Source organism: Anoplopoma fimbria, chromosome 6, assembly GCF_027596085.1.
Source record: "Anoplopoma fimbria isolate UVic2021 breed Golden Eagle Sablefish chromosome 6, Afim_UVic_2022, whole genome shotgun sequence".
Classification (NCBI taxonomy): domain Eukaryota; kingdom Metazoa; phylum Chordata; class Actinopteri; order Perciformes; family Anoplopomatidae; genus Anoplopoma; species Anoplopoma fimbria.
Window position 1 is genome coordinate 2,183,860 of NC_072454.1, and position 21,414 is coordinate 2,205,273.

At 45.1% G+C, this 21,414-nt stretch overlaps 1 protein-coding gene across 1 annotated transcript in view; it reads right to left on the reverse strand.

Moving 5' to 3' along the window:
* Positions 1 to 21,414, reverse strand: part of LOC129092004 (homeobox protein Meis1-like) — an 84,210-nt gene that overhangs the window by 37,380 nt on the left and 25,416 nt on the right. The window contains 1 exon segment of the mRNA XM_054599747.1: positions 9,181 to 9,326. Coding sequence (XP_054455722.1) covers positions 9,181 to 9,326 — 146 coding nt within the window.

A 21,414-nucleotide genomic window follows, 5' to 3' on the forward strand; every position in this document is an offset into this window, starting at 1 on the left:
TGAACACACACACACACACACACACACACACACACACACACACACACACACACACACACACACACACACACACACACAGATCCACGCACACACACGTATCACATCCAGCCGATAATGAAAAAGTAGAGCTTGTGTGAAACACAGCTTCAGCATGAAGCCATCAATCACTCAGACGTACAACAATGAAACCACACACTGAACTGTTTCATAGTTTCCCAACTATGAAATTGTATGAGGGGTTTGGGGGGAAGAAGAAGATGGTGATGACGGTGAAGAGGTAATTGAGGAAATTAAAGAGTGAAATTAAATATCCTCTGACCTTGATGTTTAATCATTTTGACATATTTCATTTTAAAACACTTAAAAGCATTGAGCCAATCACTGGTAACGTCTAAGAACAGAACTTTTAAAAGAGAAACTAAAAAGAAGCTCCTGCCTGCCGTGTGTGTGTGTGTGTGTGTGTGTGTGTGTGTGTGTGTGTGTGTGTGTGTGTGTGTGTGTGTGTGTGTGTGTTCTGGGGAGCCCTGTTAGATCTCTTGTGACTGCTGATCCCCTCCAGTGCTACCGGCCGACCTTGAGGGTCTGTAAAGTTCTCACGTTCTCAAGGAAACACAGCGACCCTCCCCCTGACTGAGGCCAACACACACACACACACACACACACACACACACACACACACACACACACACACACACACACACACACACACACACACACACACACACACACACACACAGGCTTGCAGCTTTTGGTCTGGATCTGTGGCAGACATTTTGGGAAAGTTCAAAGGTGGCATGAATTAAAAGTTAACTGCCCTTGAGGGCTTTTAAATGGAGAAGTAAAACCATACAAGAGGGGGAGAGAAAGTTTAAATAAAGGGTTGACAGAAACGTTAAGGAACAAGTTCAAACAATGAACTTTAACTTTTCATTTGTATTTTATTACTTTTTTACTTCTTTTTTTATTTTTGTGTTTGTTTTTATTTAAATTGTAATAAAAAAAAATGTTTTACTTCTTTGGTAAAAAAAACAAACAACAACCCCAGAAACATTCTTCTTCTGTCTTATTTAGTAAACAGCTGTTGGTTTTAGACTTTTCTGTAAAGGACGTGTGTTCTGACTGTTAACTGACCTGATGTGATAAAAATAAATCAACTGATATCTCAAACAAGTTAAAGGAAATATTTCCATGTGACCAAGATTTAAAAATAAATATGACTTCCACACAGAAAGAGCTTTGGATGGAAACTTTCCCAAACTCAAAGTATTAGAATTTTATATTTATACAAAAGTTAATTTTAAAAAAATGTGCAGTATGCAGTCTTTTTTTTTTTTTATCCCCAGAATCAGATTCTTGGCAGGAGGGAAACACCTCTGAACGGTCACTGAAAACCCAGACTTATGAAAAGCATTAAGTAAAGAACATAAACTACGTCGGCACCGACCAAGGGGAAACTTCTGATTTCTAATTAAGAAATTAAATCACCGAAAAACATAGGTTTGTTTTACGACAAAGCATTACGATTAAAAGTCGATTTTAGCACAAAACTAAGAAGAGCCAACATCTGCCATGTGTCAGGACCCGTCTACTGTATCGCTCCATCCATCCATCATCCCGTCCATCAATCATGGAACAGATGGCCTTTCAGGGGTCGGTGTCAGGACTGATGGCTTCCCTCTGCCCCGACACCCACACACACACACACACACACACACACACACACACACACACACACACACACACACACACACACACACACACACACACACACCTCCACCACATGGCCTTATCTACTACCCAATCCCATGGACCTCTATCTACCATCCTAGAGAAAATCAGCTTTTAATACACACAATAAAAGACCAAAAAACTAAACATGCATGCTCATGAAAGTGTGTGAGTAGTAAGTGTGTGTGTGCGTGTGTGTGTGCGTGTGTGTGTGTGTGTGAGGGTCAGTCCACAAAGAGAAGCCCCCAAAGAGAGCTGTCTGCCTTGGGTCCCTTGGGCCTGTCAAGAGGGATAATTGATGATGTTTTCATTACAAGGTGTGGGGTAATGTTGGGGGGGAGGGGTTGGTGCACAGTATGTGTGTGTGTGTGTGTGTGTGTGTGTGTGTGTGTGTGTGTGTGTGTGTGTGTGTGTGTGTGTGTGTGTGTGTGTGTGTGTTGTGGGGGTGGGCAGGTTGACTCAGCTGTCTCCTCTTTGACACCAACCACTCCTGTGATCGGTACGTACAAGTCTTTACCTCCAAATGCCCTGGTGCACACACACACACACACACACACACACACACACACACACACACACACACACACACACACACACACACACACACACACACACACACACACACACACACACACACACACACACGACACACACACTCCTAGCCCTCAAAGATAAATAGCACACACACACGCACACAAACAAACACACACATTTTTCCATTCCCAAATATTTATATGAAAGATGCTGGTAATAAGTCTTCTCTTGTTATTGGTCCTGTCTCATCGCCGTGTCACGCCAATCCTCTTGGCAGAAACCCGTCCGTCCGTCCGTCTGCTGTCTCTTAGGACGTCTTTGAAATCTTAATGTGGTGGCGCCTCAGATTCTGACTGCCACTTAGATTGAATTAAGACCCTAATTGGAGACACCAGGCCACACAGGCCACCATATTACTTTACAGTATCAAGATGGACATCGAGCCTTTGATGTCGCCGATGAATAAATTAATGAAAATATAATCAGATTATTTTATTTTAAAGCTAGTTTCCTTTCTTTTTCTTTTTATCGCTATTCATGAGGATATTGAAATCATTTTTCATGAGAAGCTTAACTTGTGCAGAAGACAAACAAGTCTGATGCCACTCACAGGAGAAACGTACGTAAACATGTAGCATGTCATCTACACATATCTTACAAAAAAGTTAAAAGTTATTTATCTTTATCTGCTTTTTCGTTCAGGACAAGCTCTTGATTTGAGACATGAACAGCGGTCTCCTGGGTTAAAGAAATCTGTTTTTAGACCCAACCGTCCACCCCGATCACAGACGTTTCCTGGCTCACGATTACGTGGAAAAATATGAATTATAGTGCATTACTTTTTAGAGCTATAAGTAGAAACAGTGTGTGGGAACAGTTTGCCATCACTGTGTATTAAAGCCAAATTGGCAAACCTTAAGATAAACACATTAGGGACAACTTAGCGTGTGTACATTTTGACTGGACCAGAGCAATAACACCCTCCAGACCTGGTTGCCGCGGGTGACCAGGGTGCTGACATGTCCAGGCTCCAGCAATAAACAGCCGAAGACTAATGGCATCTGAGGCAATGGTGAACTCTGACCTCTGAAGTTTCGTTTTTTTCTTCTGCCCTCCCTTCTGTTGTTTAGCTCTACATATCTGGTTTGTGTTCTCTTAGCTGAGGAGTTCAGGAAGTGACAGGTCTGAAGTTCACACCACGCTGCAGGAACAATCTGCAGAGTTTTCATATATTCTATATATATATACCGAGTCTGATACCGAAACGCGGTTCTGGTCGGGAACCAGTTCTATTTTTTACATGTTCCTCCAGTAGAAGCTGAGAACTCTCGTTGTCTCAAACTCAATAAAACCCTCACAGGTTAAGGAGGAAACAGCAGCAGTTCATCTCAACATCTGGACAACAAGCAGAACATCAGTCTGCAGAAATGATCAGAGTTCTACTGTTTGGAGATCAGACGTCCATCCTCGTCCTCTGCAGGTAACGGTGGTCTGATCAGAACAACAGGATCATCAATGGAAGATCATCACTGAGATTATTGATTAGCTGAGAATGTGTATTAAAGATTTTGGAATTTCTTATATTGCTGCTCAAGAAAGACTATTTGTGTACAAGAATAATACAAAAATGTGGATTATTTTCTTAATTAATTCCCTTTTTTTCTCACAAAATAATCAAAAAGAACCGATAAGAGTATTGATAAGGAACCAAACCGATAAGCAGAATGGCTAAAAATGCTAGTATCAATAAAACGACCCCCATCCCCAGTGAAACCATTAATGATTAGTGCACCTATCTAACCATCCATCCATCCATCCATCCCCTCCACCCCTCAAACACCCGGCCTGGACTCCTCCACCACCCAGAGCCCCCCCCTCTGCCAGCGCAGAAATGAATTATATTACTTTTCACACCTGTTTCTGCTCAAACTGCCTGCTGCACGCTGCTGTAACAGAGCTCGTACACGGGCGGTTAAATTAGACTCTAATTGTATTAACGGGGGATTATGCCTTCCAGTTGGATTTTTCTTTTTATACTCTCTCTCTCTCTCTCTCTCTCTCTCTCTCTCTCTCTCTCTGCGTTTTACACATTTTAAGAGGAGAAAGGAGGAGGAGAGAAAAGAAAAGCAGCTCATTGAGGTTTGGCTTCTTTTATGAGCTGCGATCACGGCTGCCCCTCGTTACACTGCGTCTGTGTACAAACAGGACGGGAGGAGAGCCAGAACCAGAGAGTGTGTGAGTGATAATGTGTGTGAGAGAGTGAGTGTGTGTGTGTGTGTGTGTGTGTGTGAGAGGTCTGCCGGGCTAAAACACCGATGCTAACACTCTCAATGCCAACACACACACACACACACACACACACACACACACATACACCTACTTTTTAGCAAGGCAACAATCTTAAACGGGGGTGTGTGTGTGTCGTGGTGAGGCGCGGGGTGAATTCCATCTAATTACTCCATCACATCATTTCACAAATTGCCTTTTCATAGGGGAGAGGAGAGCAGAGCGCAGGGAGCGTTGGGGATTTGAGGCCTGAGCTTTCATTTACTACTCATTTCTTGTTAAATTAAACAAGAAAATACCATTTGTGAGGAGGGAGGGAGGGAGGGAGGGAGGGGGAGGTGGATTCAAACTGCACAATAGGAGGAAAACAGAGATTTTCCACATCTCAATACTTGTCTCTTTGGTTGTAACACAAATCAAATGAGGTAGCTCATCCGGTTATGCAATCAGTTTACAATTGATTGAAGAACCTAATTCTGTTTGTAAAACCGATTTCCGATCATTAACACAACACTTCAGAGCAATATCCACACGTTTAAACACACCCTCATTGATGTAAAGGTGAGATGTCAGTTGGATACTACCTATTTTTGCAGATTTATCCATCAAATGTCCCATTCAGTTAGCCAGTAGGACCAAAAAACAGTCACAACAAATGTTTAATGAAGGATGTCAGTGGAAAAGTCCTTTCCCCTGCCCTTTATTTTGGTTGCCTACCAAGTTCACAGCTGCATGTCGGGCTGGCAGACCGTCGTGTGGTTCCGTCGCCGGTGACAGGCGGTTACACGCTAATATTTTGTCGTCGCTCCAAAGTCAGAGCGGCCAAATTCTTCCGATGAACTCATCCAACAACATGAGCTCACTGGGCGTGTCGTCGGGGAGAACCTCGGCAGAGCTGCCACTGTCGTCAGCGTCACAAATTCAATAGCACTGCTCCATCTGACACTCCGACACCCATCACATCCACATCACTCCCAGCTCTGTCCCTGTTAGAACTGGACTTTACACCGACTACGTTTACATGCAACAAATATTCTGTGTTCTTATTCTGAAAAAGAGCAATATTCCTAATAAGCTGCTTACATGGATAATGAATATGAATATTCCCGTTTAAATGCATCAGCGATTTTCTTCTGTGTTTGGCAGGTTTAATGCCCTAACATTTTCATTATCACGTAAAACTATATTCAAGTGCAACGGCAGGATTCGCTTGTGCCATTTTTGCTTTTTTGCATCAAATTTGTATTTTTTGTAATACAGTTTCTACTTTTTGGACCGTTTGAACTCAGCCTCCCTCTTTCATTCCTTCAAACACCTTCTCTAAAAAGGTCGACGTTGAGATATTTGTTTCATGATGTTTAAAAGTAGGAGTGTTTCTCCTTCTTTTCTTTTGGACATGCATCTCTACTCCAGCTTTACAAACTGTTGGCTAGGTGGTTTGTGTTCAACGCATAGTGCAGTAAAAAAAGACGCATATTCTGAATGTATACATGTCCAAAGAATGCTTCTAAAACCTGAATTATATAAAAATATCATATTTGTCTTCATCGCAAAAATGCTCCATTTGGAAAATCCCTCCTTTATGATTATCCAAAGAGAATAAGATGTTTACATGAGCCATATCAAACTCGGAATATTGTCATAATCTGAATAATGCCGGAATATAAGTGTGCATGTAAACGTAGTCTTTGTCTCTGACCCTTCAACCCTTCAATCATAGAGCTGTGTCTTTGACCCTGGCCCTGATAACACCAGCAACTTTTACTTCCATCGGTGTCTAATAACAAACATGGCGCTGTTTGCCTTTAAAGTACTTTTCCCCGTTTGACATGTGAAATTAGCATTCTTGATGGATGAGTGAGATGCAGAAAAAGTCTTCAAAGCAAACCCTAAAAAAAGAACCTGCCACCTACCAGCTACCCTGCTGGAGCTCTCTCAGCCTCAGTTTGCCTCCCACCTTCCCCTTCCGCTCCGCTGCAATAGAAACTCTCCCCCGAGGGTCCGAGTGTGAGGGCGAATAACGGAAAATACAATCAAGGTGGGTATCCAAACTTCTGCTCCACTGTGTCTCCACAAATCCTGTGTGTATTTCACATTGGAGAAACAACAGCTCCTGACTCTTGTATTCAGATTTACTCTCTGCCATGTGTGTGTGTGTGTGTGTGTGTGTGTGTGTGTGCGTCTGTGTGCTTAATTGGCATTGTGTCTATCTCTAAGAGGCCAGACTCGCATCCTCCACCCCTTCTGTGAAACAAAGGCAGGCCGGGCTGATGGTGCCGTGCATGAGCCTGGATCAGATGTCCATGTTTGTGCCGGCGGAGACGAAGAGAAAAACGCTGCCAGCTTAAGATAAATGTCATTATGTGCAACAAATAAACACAGGACATATGGGGATTAAATGAATGGTGACACTGGAGAAAATATTCTGTAAACAAGTGAGACCACTGCGAGCGTTTATCCGACACCAGTGGTTTTGTTAATGCCAGTGTTTAATAAAACAAAGGCGACGTCGCTCCTCCTCTCCTCCTGGGTTCCATTTCTATTTCCTGGAGAGGTCGGACATATTGGAAGTGACTTTTCCATCAACCTTTCAGCTCACTTCACAGTGCTGGAAGTTTGCAGTGTGAGCGAGCAGCAGCTTCCTCCGTTTTGTGTGTCATAAAGCGATGTTCCCGATGTGCCATTGTGTGCCCGAAAGTTTTAGTTCCTCTTTCTCTTTTTCATTTTCTCTGGGAGAGAAGTTTAAAAAAAAAGGTTGATGGATGCTCCTCATCCTCCTCCTCTTCACCTCCCTCGCTCCCTCTGCACTCACTTATATCCTTCCCACTGTTTGAGATCTAACAGCGCAGAAACCTCCCATAAGCCCGACTCGTGGTGTAATATGACACAGTAGGTGTGTGTGTGTGTGTGTGTGTGTGTGTGTGTGTGTGTGTGTGTGTGTGTGTGTGTGTGTGTGTGTGTGTGTGTGTGTGTGTGTGTGTGTGTGTGTGTGCATGCTGAACTGTATCTCCACAGACAGGATGTGTGTATGTTTCAAACACCTTTTCCTCTGTAGCCCCGAAGGTTTCGGGGGGGAGGGTGTACGGGTTGAGGTCAGGGAGTTGGAGGAGAGGTTAGTGTGTATGTGTGATGATGATGATGATGATGATGTGTGTGTGTGTGTGGGTGTTTGTGTGTGAGTGGGTGTTTGTGTGTGTGTGTGTGTGTGTGTGTGTGTGTGTGTGTGTGTGTGTGTGTGTGTGTGTGTGTGTGTGTGTGTGTGTGTGTGCAGGTTGATGCAGAGCCGGTGGTTTGTGAAGGAGGTGGTGAGGGTCAGATGGAAAGGGGAGAACACAAAGAGAAACAAAAAGTATAAGAAGCCTTGTGAGATGTGTGTGTGTGAAAGAGATGTGTGTGTGTGAAAGTGTGTGTGTGTGTGTGTGTGTGTGTGTGTGTGTGTGTGTGTGTGTGTGTGTGTGTGTGTGTGTGTGTGTGTGTGTGTGTGTGTGTGTATGTATATCTGTGTACACACTATCTGCCAAATGCCACACTGCTGGGTACACAAAGAAAACAGAAGTCACTGTTCGATGCATCTCTCTTATACGAAACAAAGCTACAAATAAATGAATAAAGATGTAACGTCCATACTCCAACAACAAGACGACTTTTCCCAGCATCCTCTCTGCTGGATTGTGCAAATCAAACAAACACACACTCTGTGACAAAGGCGTGTGACGCAATCCTGACTACAGTTAAACATAACGTGAAACATATTTCCGATGACTCCCCCAGTTGGTTACTTACATTAACATAATCACTTTTTGTATTACAAGTTTACTGAAATGTTATGTTTAAATATGCAAATGAGGCATTATGTAATGGTACTTTGGTGAATTTAGGAGAAATCTACAGACTCAAATAGACAAAGTAGTAAGATTAATGTCTGAAAGAAGATGTGTTATAAAATAAAGAAAGACCAGAACCTCTGAATGTACCAGTCGGTGTAAAAAGAGCGTATCTGCCTTTAATGTCTCGCCTGTACTAAACCTGTGAACACGTTTCCGTTCAGTCTCCTTCTTCTTCTCTCCTTTGATAAGAATCAAGAGATGTCGGCTCACAATCCGTGGCTGCTGAACTGATCGTGTTTGAGACGATAGAAGCTCGTTCTCAAACCAGACAGCATTCTGTTTACTGTCGGCTCCGGTTTCACCATCACATCGCTATATTTTAGCATCAAAATACATTCCCCCCCCGCCCCCCAAAAACAATTGGCAGTACTTTCAGCTGGTGTGAAGGGCGTTGGTATTTCCCAGCTAAAGGCAAACCACAGGCCTTTGGAGCATCCCAGGCATCTGTTAAATAATGACAGATTTGTTCTTAATAAGGTTCATCTATGTTTCTAGAGTCGGGCCGGGGGCGTCTCTCCTCGGCTTCAACCTTATTCAGTTTCAGCAGATGAGGAGCGAAAGAGATCACCGGCAGATTACACAGGCCTGTCTCTGAAGTGTTCACCGTACGAAACCGGGATGCATTGTGGGGACGAGGAAGTGTGTGTGTGATTGTATTTGTGTCAAATGAGAAAGATAGGAAATGTGTAGAAAGTGTGCACACGTGAAATGAAACAGAGAACCAATGGTGTTTCATTCAACTCACTGTTAGGTGCTGAAAGAGCCATGCTCTCATAATGTTGGTGGCCACCTTAGGGAAGATCCCTCTCTTCTTGTTGCGTTTCTTCTCCTTGTCCGGGTCGTCGTCGTCCCCCGTGCTCGGCGAAGCCACGCTGTTGTCCAGGCCGTCACCTGTCACATGACGAGAAAGAGACAGGAAGAGAGACGGAACCCGAGATCAGACGTTTGTTTACTTCCTGCAGTTATGGGGGGTTTTCCCCGCGTTTCAAAGGGAATAAATACGATTTCGGCGGAACTCTGGAGGGCTTTGTATGCACAGTATAGAGACACAACAATGGTGAGAGGAGAATGGCTGGAAAAACAGCACCTCATAAATGCATTCATTTTTAATACATTTATAAATAACCCTGCCTTTCATTTTTTTCCCCGTCACTTGAAAACACAGCGAGCGCTCGCAGGAAGAGAGGGGGGAGACGCGGGAGCACAAAGGACTTGTAAGGTCGCATTTCCCCACTCTCCCATCCAAAGCCGGCGCAGAATTGAAAATGACAGAGAGATTTAGTCTTTATTATCCTGAGGGGGAAACAGTTATTGAAGCGTCGCCGCCGCGCATTCTGCCACTTTTACCTGAGGTGGAAAGAGGAACACGGCACTACAAAAGGGGAGGTTGCGAGGGATGGGAGAGGTGGTGGTGGGGGGGAAATAAAAGGAAAATAGGTGAGAGGCACAAACAGCGCTAACAAAGCTAGCTGCTTTTCATAACAATGGCGTCATGGCTGCTTACAGCAACCTGTAGGGCCTCGATAAGGCTCCATTAAGGCCAGTTAACCTCACCTGAGGGGGGGCGGCTTAGAGTCTCTGAGCGCTGAGGGGAGGGAGAGTGAAAGGAACGGGGCCTTTTCTCTGCATTCACACCCAACAACATGAACTCACACACACATTCTACACCAGCCAATTACTGCACGCTTTCTATACAGCCGGAGAGAGAGAGAGAGAGAGAGAGAGAGAGAGAGAGAGGCTCTTCCCAATCTGTGGCTGTGAAAAGTATAATTGTTATTATCATTATTCAAAAAAAAAAAAAGGCGAGCCGCCCTCAATGAAGACGAGGATCATAAAAGAAACATGAGGCGAGGTAAACAAGTGGAACCTCACTGCTGCTGGAAATTTCCTGCGCTGATAACTGACTTTTGTCCTCCTTCAACTGGAAGTGAGAGGAAGGAAGAGAAAGAGAGCGGCGAAGCAGTGCTCAGAACGTGATCCAGTTATTTATTGATTACACACAAAGCCCCTCTAAAGCCTTCTAAAGTCTATTCACTGCGTCGGGGGGGTAGATAACTGCGTCTGAGCCGAGCCCGGCGCTCCGCTAACTTGCAGAGGGCGACACCCGGCACCCACCTAAACCCTGAGCCCCCGATTCATCGATAATTAATGGGGATGTTGGCGCTAATCCGGTTGGAGATGACTTTTTTCCAGCCTGCCACATCAATGGAATAATCAAGGGCCTAAAACCCAGGCCTTTGCTCCCCATTACCTCGGGCAAAAGAATTCCTGAAAGCATGCCTGGAGGGCACCTGAATTATATACACCATTAGGAGAGAGAGCGGCTCTCAGCGATCCATACGAAGCAACACTCTGGGCCGGCTCGCTCTCTTTCTCGCTCTCCGCCGACTGCTCTGGCAGAAGGAGATACATATGCACACATATTGAAGGCTTTTTAATGAACCTCCTCTGGAAGCGGAGGTGACGCCATAGAGGGTGAGTGAGGGAGGGAGGGAGGGAGGGATAAAACAAGGGCTTGATTTTCCAGCGATGCGGATGCAAACACAGCGACACTGCACATCAATAATGCAGAGTCAGAATCACCTTTATTGGCCAAGTATGTGTGTTTATTTGCATCTCTCTCTATGTGCTTGTATGGAAATAGAATCGTTATGCTTATAAAGAGGAGACAGGACTGTTACATACAAACATAGTGAAGAAATAGGTGTATAGAAAGCACTAATGAGCAACAATAAAATAAGAAATAAAAGCTCTATGAATAGATATACAGTCGGTTTGTTCTACTATCACTGGATAATCTGTTCATTATCTTTCTGATTAATCAATCAACTGTCTTTTAATTCACTTTCACAAACAGTCAATAATCTAAAAGATATTCAGTTTACAAGGATGTAAAGCACAGAAACAGAAGTTTACATCTGAGAGCAGAAACTAGTAAATCATTAACGTGTTTTCTTCATAAACAACTTCGACAATGAATCAATCATTGTAGTCAACCTCATAATCCATTAATCAACTAACTGTTTCAGCAACACACACACACACACACACACACACACACACACACACACACAACACACACACACACACACACAACACACACACACACACACACACACACACACACACACACACACACACACACACACACACACACACACACAGCTCATAGACCTCTCTGTATAAAAAAAAAAATCACATTGTGAGCTTCGGTTACATCATTAGTCCGAGACGAACGCAGCCTGAGCTTAACAAGTGAGTTTCTTTCTGCCTACTGTTTCAGAGCTGAAATACTCCCACTCCCCCTTCTCCTTCTCCCTCTCCTTCTCCCTCTCTCTGCATCTCTCTGCCTGCTGGAGAAGAGGTTTCCAGCCCAGCCGAGGCCCTGTAATCTAAGACCAGATTTTCATTGGAAGCAAATGCTTTCAATCCGTCGTAAAGACCGGCTCATGTTCAGCAAAGCCTACAATAACAAACCTGGGGGCTCGTCCCATGTGAGTTGGGGAAACAGAAGCAAGCGGCCGGAGTACCAGCTCTGAGCACGAGAGAGTGAGAGTGAGAGTGAGAGTGAGAGGGTGAGGGTGAGGGTGAGGGAGTCTGCATGCATGCAAGGAAGCAAGTAGGAGGTGAGAAACCGTGTGAGGGGGAAACACAAAGGGGAATAAGAATAAGTCATAAAAGTGTGGCTGCTGAGAGAAAACCGTGCATGAGTCTGGGTGTGTCACGTTCCAGACGGGTAATCAAACCAGTGCCTGCTCTCTAACCTTTAAACCGCCACAGCTCTGTACATGCACATCATCACACTGCACTATATCAGCCATATATTTAACAGTTCTACTTCAGATCTATTTGACTATGGTGGATAAAATGGTCTGCAAGCAGCAACTACACTCTTTAAGACTCTTAATCAAGACGCTACAGAATATTAAATAACCCTAAAGATCTCCAGCTAATCAATAATGAATCATATTCCAAAATGATGCATACAGAAGTGGGCTGCATTAAAGATCTACCCTTCATATCGATGGCCCATGTGAAGAGAACAACACGGCTTGTGTTCAGGTCCAACATAAGCACAACTTTTCCTGAAAACATTTACGCAAAAAAATAAATTGACTCCCAATGTTACAGATTTTCTGCAAAATTGTATAATTTGCATAACCCAAAAGCCTCTAAGCATTCCTCTCCCTTCCAAACACTTCTCAGTGAGTCTGACCTGTAGACACTTTCTTCACCTATGAGGGGGCAAAAAAAGGAAGGAGGAGGGCCGTCAATTTGATTGGCATTTCCATTTTCACTGCAATTTGATACCAATCACCTCAGCAAGGTCTGGGGCTAATTTCTGCTTTTGCTTTAGCTGCAGCAAGCGAAGGGAAGAGAAGGGAGGTGGGAGGAGAGAGAAAAGAGAGAGAGAGGAGAGAGAGAGAGGGATGGAGGGAGGGAGGGAGGGAAGGGTGAAGCAGGGAAGGTGTCGAAGCTGTGTCTGGCAGCCATGTTGGAGGAAATGTCAATGGTGTTACCTCAGCTTGTGAGAGAGAGAGAAAGAAAAAGAAGAAGGGTAAGGCAGGGAGAGAAATCGAATGAAGGATGGTGACGGAGGGTAAGAAGAGAGGGAGTGGAGTAAAAGAGAGGATGAATAAACTGAAGCCACTGAAGGAGGCGATGAAGGAAGAGAAAATAATGGATAGGAGATGCTGTGTTGCACACTATAGTTAATCAACTGAACACTCATGTTGCGTCTTTGAAGAGGACATTTTCTCACACAGAGCAGAACTGTTTCACAAAAGATCTTCCGATCCAGATTCATTTTTAAAGCATGCCATGTGGAGTATTTATTTTATGAATTTAGAGCATCTTTTGAAGAATTCTTAAGGGACAAGCTTGTAGAACAAATGAGACGATCCTGCTGAAGTTTACTATTAATAAAATCTCAGACGTCTGACTGTCAGGAGAACAAGAGGTTCTTTGACTTGGTGGCATCCTCTGTTCTCCAAGACGAAGATCTCAACGGACCACTTTTAAACCTCGCTCTACTCTTTTGTGGTTTCGTTGTGGAGCGTTATTAAGTTCATTTAGTAAATGATGCTCCATTTAGAGTCAAACAGACCATAAAGCAGGGGATGCTTTAGGGCGGGGCTACTGTGATTGACAGGTCGACACCAGAGACGTATACGGCGTCTCTACGTCACTCCTTATAACTCAAAATATGGTCACTTCCTTTGCAAAAAGTCAAGATGGCGACGGCCAAAATCAATGAACTCACAGCTTCATAACATCAGTGCACCAACCAATGAGTGACGTCACGATGGCTACGTGCACTTCTTATATACAGTCTGTGGCGTCAACGTGGCCTCAGAGCCGTCACAGTCATTTAGTCCATCAGTCAGGAAGCTGTCTGACTCTGTAGTCCACACAGACACAAACAGTCAGCCAGCCAGTCAGTCAGGACCATGAACTAGTCCTTCACTCTCCACGAACAGGCTGCCAGGCTCATTAAGAGCATCAGCAGGCTGTAACTCTGGGCTGCATACACACAGCGCGGGGCGGCTACATGCTAGCGAGCTCCAGTCGCCCCACGAGGAAAGAGCCACGGGCACAACTCTGGGCCTGGCCCACTGATCGGCCATGACAACATCTTTGCAACTAGTTAGAGGAGGGAGGCAGAGGTCAGGAATGGGGGAGGAGGGGGGAGGAGGAATCAATGCAGGACGGTGGGAGGGTGCATGTTCGTGTGTGAGGAATGCATGCATGCATGGATGTGCATTGGTCTGTGTGTGTGTGTGTGTGTGTGTGTGTGTGTGTGTGTGTGTGTGTGTGTGTGTGTGTGTGTGTGTGTGTGTGTGTGTGTGTCTATCACTGTCTTTCTTTATGCATGTGTGTTTCCAGCCGCAGAATGTCGTGTGTGTGTGTGTGTGTGTGTGTGTGTGTGTGTGTGTGTGTGTGTGTGTGTGTGTGTGTGTGTGTGTGTGTGTGTGTGTGTGTGTGTGTGTGTGTGTGTGTGTGGCAATTAGGGAGCAGACCAGTGACTGGAAGGAGCCAGGGGCAGTTGAAATGCCCCGGGGCCAACCAAGGGAAGGAATATTTTATCAGTCCCCTCACACGCTGTACACACAAACATACACACACACACACACACACACACTGCGAGCTAACACATAACGACGTTTTAAACTGGGTTAGCTTCCTTCATGCGTTTTGCACGGTGCCGTCGTTAGCATTAGCCTAACAGACACTTACTCCCCGTGCTCATTCAGGCTTCGATGGCTTCTTGTTTAAGCCGTTTCCTTCACTTCGTGTTTCATTCCTGCCTTCCCCTCATTCCTACTTCATTACTTCCCTCTGTGTGAGCTGGAGTGTGGGAGGATGTGATGGAGGGTATTTGCACAGCGTTGGGGAAGCAAGACGAGGCATTGTTATCTTTTCCCCGCTGAAGTTTTCTGTCTTTGTAAATCAAACAGACAGTAGAAGATATCTCACAAATAAAATGTGGTTAAAAATTGAGATAAAGGATGTGATATCCTCCGTCTTTAACCATAGAGAGCATTTATGATGCTTCCTTCTGTCTCCGCCTCTTCCCGTGTGTCTCCATCACTTCTCTCCGTCTCTCTGTCTCAAGGCATACTCTGACATTATCAAGCGCTATCTAGGCTAATCTGTTATGATCTGATTATGAACCATCTCTCAGCGTTAGACGCAGATTGGTGCTACCTGCCCCCTCCACCACCCTCCCTCCCTCCCTCACTGGGCACACGTAACCATTCCGAGGTGTCAGCCATTTTTCCGCTGCCTGGCAAATTAACGGCGGGGCAGATTCTCCAGTCACTCATCTGTGAGCGGCGATGGTGACGGAGCGGGAGAATAATGACATTTAAAGCTTTCTAATAATTTGTTCTTCGCAGAGGCTCTGCTGAGTTGAGGAAGAAAGGGTTATGAATATTAGCTTTGTGCCAGATGTCATGAGGGGGGGAATCATTCACAGATGGCTGAACGTTTTTTGGAGGATACTGTGAGATGTTTTTGCAGCGTTTTATAGCCCGTGGATGGAGGCAGGGTCTTTTGACTTTATGACGGTGCATTTATTCTATGGGCTATTTGTTGCATGAGAGGGAGAGAGAGAGAGAGAGAGAGGGTGTCTTTTTCTCTGCGAGTGACCTGGAGCCGATCCTCTCATGGGCCACTCCTAGAGTTTCACACCCCAGAAAGCTCACATGACCCTGGGTTGGCGGCCTGGACAAGGCCCAGGCCTCAGGGACCTGCTATCCCCGTTCCACACGACACACACACACACACACACACACACACACACACACACACACACACACATCTCTACATGCACACTCACACAAAAACATGATACATAAAGCGCACACGCTGATGTATATCCACCAAAGTGCTCTCCTTCTCACTCTTTTTGCTCTCACACACACACACACACACACACACACACACACACACACACACACACACACACACACACACACACACACACACACACACACACACACACACACACACACACACACACACACACACACACACACTCACACACATGCATTACATTCCCAGAAATCCTCAGAGAGGTAAAGAAGGGCTTGCAAGAGGGAGGGAGGGAGGGAGGGAGGGGGAAAAAAGTGGCGTTTATTGTATTCAGGCCATTCATAAGCTCCAGACTTTAGGGGGGGGTCCCTTTGCATGGCTCTGGAGGCCCCTCCCACCTCCCAAATATTCTGAACATGCAGGAATTCCTTTGCAACACAATTCCCAAGTAGTGGCACCAAAAACAGACACACACTGCACATGCAACCATTTCTTTTATGATCTTGCACGAATCCACTGTCCAATAAAGACTACTAAACCAACACACACACACACACACACACACACACACACACACACACACACACACACACACACACACACACACACACACACACACACACACACACACACACACACACACACACACACACACACACTTCAATACAAAACGCTCTCTGTGACCAATGCTGTTTGGACTCCCCCTTTTATCCCCGCAGAGGACGAGAGACAGAGAGAAATCCCCTCCACTGCTGGGAGGATAATGACATGCGCTGTGGACAAAACAATATGTCCAAAGTCTAGACTCTCCTTCCTGCCTCCACTACTGTCACATCTTTACTCCAAACTTCAGCCAGCGCGTTTGGATCACATCCCCCTGTGGTGGAGATTAATCTTTGTAGAACATGGACTACACGTTAATGAATAAACAGGTAGCAGAGAGTTGTCATTATTACATAAGTAAAAGGAACGGGGTTTGCCAGGTGAACAGGCTGGGGAGAGCTAAGTAATTGCTTCCTGTAATCAAAGACAATTCCATCGGAGTAATTACAGTAAATAACGGGTGCCTCGCAATAACAAAGCCTGTTCCTCTGAACGATGACAGTTCTGTGGATCGGCGCTGACAGATTCAATAATGGCAGTAACCGGTGACTCATTTACAAGCGTCTTTCTTTTTTTTGTAATTAAAGCACATTGGAGACTTCTTTGTTGTGAGATCGGGAGCCAAGATTGGAGCAATTATTTAATTTGCGGTGATCTGATGAGGATAACAGATCAGAAAAGACAGAGACTGTTGGGGGGGGGGGGGTTTAACTAACAACAAAATAAGAAACAAACACACAGACCGCTTAATCGTTATTTATGAGTTCAATTAAAAGCGTTTGCAAAGCTTGGGGTCTGTGAGTTTATGTTTGCTGGAGTTTATGCTTACTTGAACGCATCATAATGTTACTCAATGCAACCTCCGTTAACTGATTGACAGGTCGACACAGGTCACTCCTCCTCAGTCCAAATATGGTCACTTCCGTTTACTGGTTGCAAAAAAAACAACATGGCGACGGCAAAATCGCCAAACTCGAGGCATCTAAACGTCAGTCCAACAAACCAATGGCTGACATAACGATGACTACGTCCACTTCTTATATACAGTCTATGATTTAACTACAGGTGTGTAGCACTAGTTTGCACATGTGCAGTAGCGACCCGGCAGATGTACGGATCGGGTAGAAAGTGACACGTGTTGTTGTTGTTCCTGTGAAGCTCAAGTGAGCTAATAAATGTCATGATAACGTGAAATCAGATCGGTGCACGTTATAGTTTATGCTATATCGGAGGTATTTCTGATACAGGTATCTGAACATATCGTGTCACTGTTCTATGACATTTACATACCAAAAACGTAACCTTTTAGACAATACTGAACATAAGACCTTAACGGTGGTTTTCTCGGTAATAAATGTTCCTTTCTTCTGTTCTTGTGTGTTATGGTTGAGGTTGTGTGAGAGAGGGGTGGTGGGGGGTTGGGGGGGGGTCAGGCCTGTTGACATAGCCATAGGTGATGGCAAAAATGTCAGTGTAAATGTGACTGCTCTCTCCGTGCCATTTTCCCCGTAAAGGGTCATCACCACAGGCTGCCTGACACGCCGGAAAGCGCCGCGAGCGCGAGGCACCGACACGACATTAAACTACTGTACGCCTCCACGCACAGCAACACACGGCCACCGCCTTTTACTCCATCAGTTCAGAGGGAGAAAGAATAAGAGGCAGAGAGAGAGAGACGGCGCAAGCTAAAATGAAAGTGTAGGGCGAAGAATTCACCCTTTCATGTTGAGCACTTTTGCTGTGTAACTATTGATTTTTCCCCTCTCGCCTTTGTGTTGCCGTTTTCTCTTTCTTTCTTTTTTTCTAACCTGAAGATAGAAGGCCAGACTTGGTTCAAACGGGAGCACTTGTAGGGGGGGCAAAGATTCTTCGCCTCAGTGAAGGGAAGTTCTCACACACACACACACGCACACACACACACACACACACACACACACACACACACACACACACACACACACGCACACACACACACACAAACACACTCACAAACAAAATGTTAAGATTCCTCCAAATTGTGCCTCTTTTGCTGCTTTCTCTAAATTGTTTCTGCACCTCTCAGATGGCTTTTGACACCTTCTACTCACCGAGCTTCGGTCAAACTCGGCACACAACAAACGCACAGAGAGAGAAGGAGGGAGAGAGAGGGAGTCAAATGGACTGTGGAAGAAGAGGGGGGGGGGGGACGGCAGAGAGGACAAGGACTATAACAAAAGCTAAGAGCACTTAACAGCACAATGGCACGGCGACCCTTTCCAAAAGTCAGCTGATGTGCTGAAGGGCGTTCAAAAAGTCCTTGGAAACAAAGAGAGGGAACCATCAGCTCAATTAAAGGAAAAACATCCTATTTAAACTTTGCTGTGGACTGACATCACATTCTCACAGCTTACATCTACTAAAAATATATATTTTCACCACGAGAAAACAGGATTTACTCACAGAAAGCCTTTAATAAACCATCTAAATGTCCTTTCCAAAACAGTAAATATGTCTTCTCAGCACAAAAACAACATGAATTTACTTAAAATACGTCCTTTAAATGATCATTTCCGACAAGCTATTTACTGAAACGATATCTTGCAGCATCAACTTGAAAGCTGTCAGTTTTAAAGAACTAAAATTAAGTGGGAATGTTTCATTTTGGTACCAACAATCAGTCTGTTCTGTCTGTAATCAGCCTTTATGTTTGGGAGCATATCGTCCCGTTAACCAGTGTGTTTCTCAGAGCTAGCGCGTTTAGCTCTGTCCACGTGGCGACTATCTGAAACGACGCAGACTCTGATAAACGCTCTTAATGCACCAGGATTTTCCCACACTCGTGCTAAGCTATCAGCGCCGGACAAACTGCAGCAGTTAGATAATACAGGCACGCTAACCCTGCGGTGGCACGGGGCTAATAATAGCGCGTTAGCTTCCAGTGAGGTTTTTCTTTTTTTGGGAATAACAGAAGGTTTTAGTACTATGGTCTGAGCTGTGGTTACTGCAGGGGTGTTTGGGTAAACAGGATAAGCCATTATCAGAGCAGCAACCTACTCTATTCAAATGTTTTCTGTTGCATTTACATCTCCGGGATGATTCTCAACGAGTATCACCACAACCTCCTCTGCTTCGCCTTAAATTAACCGTATAAATCCTCCATGCTGCGTCTCCACTTCCTCCCCCGTGTCAGCGTGTCCTTGATGGGCACAGGATGCAGTGTTTGGCGGGGATGTCGGGGGGGATTTGTAGTCCTATCAGCCTCCCCACACGCAGCCCCGATAAGGCTCGCGAGACAGAGGAAGAGGAAGTGAGTGGGCTTTTTTTTTTTTTTTTTTTACAGCAAGACCCTATTTCCTGTGGGGCTTGGGCCCATGTGGACGGGAGTGATATGCCCCCCCGTGGACGACGGGGTGCTCTGGAACCACACAGTCCCAACCGAGTCACTTCCTGAAGGAGGCAGCCCTCTCTGGGGGCGACTTCCTGTAAACGTATGACCCCTCCGCCTAAAGAGGCTCTCAGTGTGTGTGTGTGTGTGTGTGTGTGTGTGTGTGTGTGTGTGTGTGTGTGTGTGTGTGTGTGTGTGTGTGTGTGTGTGTGTGTGTGTGTGTGTGTGTGTGTGTCTTTAACACTCTTTACTCCAAAGGTTATCACTGGTGAGAATCTCAGCCCCCTGGTCCCTGCTCATCTCTTTGAGTTTCACTGGCTCGGAGCATGAAGGGGACGCTCGGGTTACATCCAAATGTGTGTGCTAGTTACTGTGTGTGTGTGTGTGTGTGTGTGTGTGTGTGTGTGTGTGTGTGTGTGTGTGTGTGTGTGTGTGTGTGTGTGTGTGTGTGTTCGGCAAAGTGTCATGCCTTGTGTTGCTCTACAAACACACAAAGTAAACGCCGCCGCTGCCCTCCGGCCCACCCCGCCGCTCTCCTGTTTACCTACAGGTATTTGTTATCTCGCCCTCTCTTTCCTCCTTCTCTCTCTCTCTAAACTCTTAGGAAAGCTTGCTGAGGTCTTTATCTCCCAGTCAAATCCCTAAAGCAGGCATCGGTTTCAAAAGGACCAAAGGGGAGGGGGCCCTCAGGGTGTTGGGGGGGGGCAGCATGTTTGGTCTGGGTGAGCCGTGGGTCAAGCTTTGGCCCAGTTGAATCCGCCCTTTACCTACAAAATCCCAGTTTACCTGAGCTCTAAACATGCAGAGTCGCCTCAAATGTTGCATCTCTTTAAAGGGAATATTTCAATATATTTCACTTTTAAAACACCTGCATAAAGGGCAGGTTTGAAATGTCAGACGCAAAAGGGAGTTGCATGTGTGCATATGTGGGGGTTATAAAACAAGCCCCGACAATATTTAAAGTAGCATTGACCCATATTGAAAAGATTTAAATAAGAAAAAAGAAATAAATAATCCACAGGGATGCTAGTTTTGACCGAAAATGGCGCCGCTGCTGGTGTTTCCCTGGCATGAAATTGGCTTTGTGTGGGTGTCGTTTGGAGAGCCGGCTGGTAAATTCTCCCGTCCTTTTGTTAGAGGAAAGGGAGGGGGGGTTGGGGGGGGCTCCATGCATAATGGTCTTAGCCAGGGAGGTCTGGAACTGTGTCCATAAATTGAATTATTTCAATTTGAGGGAGAGAGAGTGAGAGAATAATGGAGAGTGGCTGTGCGAGTGTGTGTTGCATTTACATGAGAGCGTATGCATGTGTGTCGACGGAGGGAGAGACTCGTTCTTTATTCTTCTTACGGGGCGTCACGTTTATTTACCAGGGAGAATGTAAGGCAGAGTTGCAGGAGATTACAGAAGAGAACAAATGCTACCTTGCAGCTGGAAGCTATAGTGGATAAAAAATAAAAAATGTCTGCCTTTTCCACGACAACAACTTCCTGTCTTCTAACAAAGAGATTAAAACAAAAACTAATAGAGTGCTGCAGGAATGAGTCCTAAAACACAGACATGAGTCAGCGTGTTTGCACTTCCTGTTCCCTCGTCTTAAAGTCAATATGTTTTGGTAAGATGTCTGAAATAAAGTCTGTGTTTAAGAGATTTTAACATTAGTTTTATGATAAAAAACATGTAAATGAACACCCCTC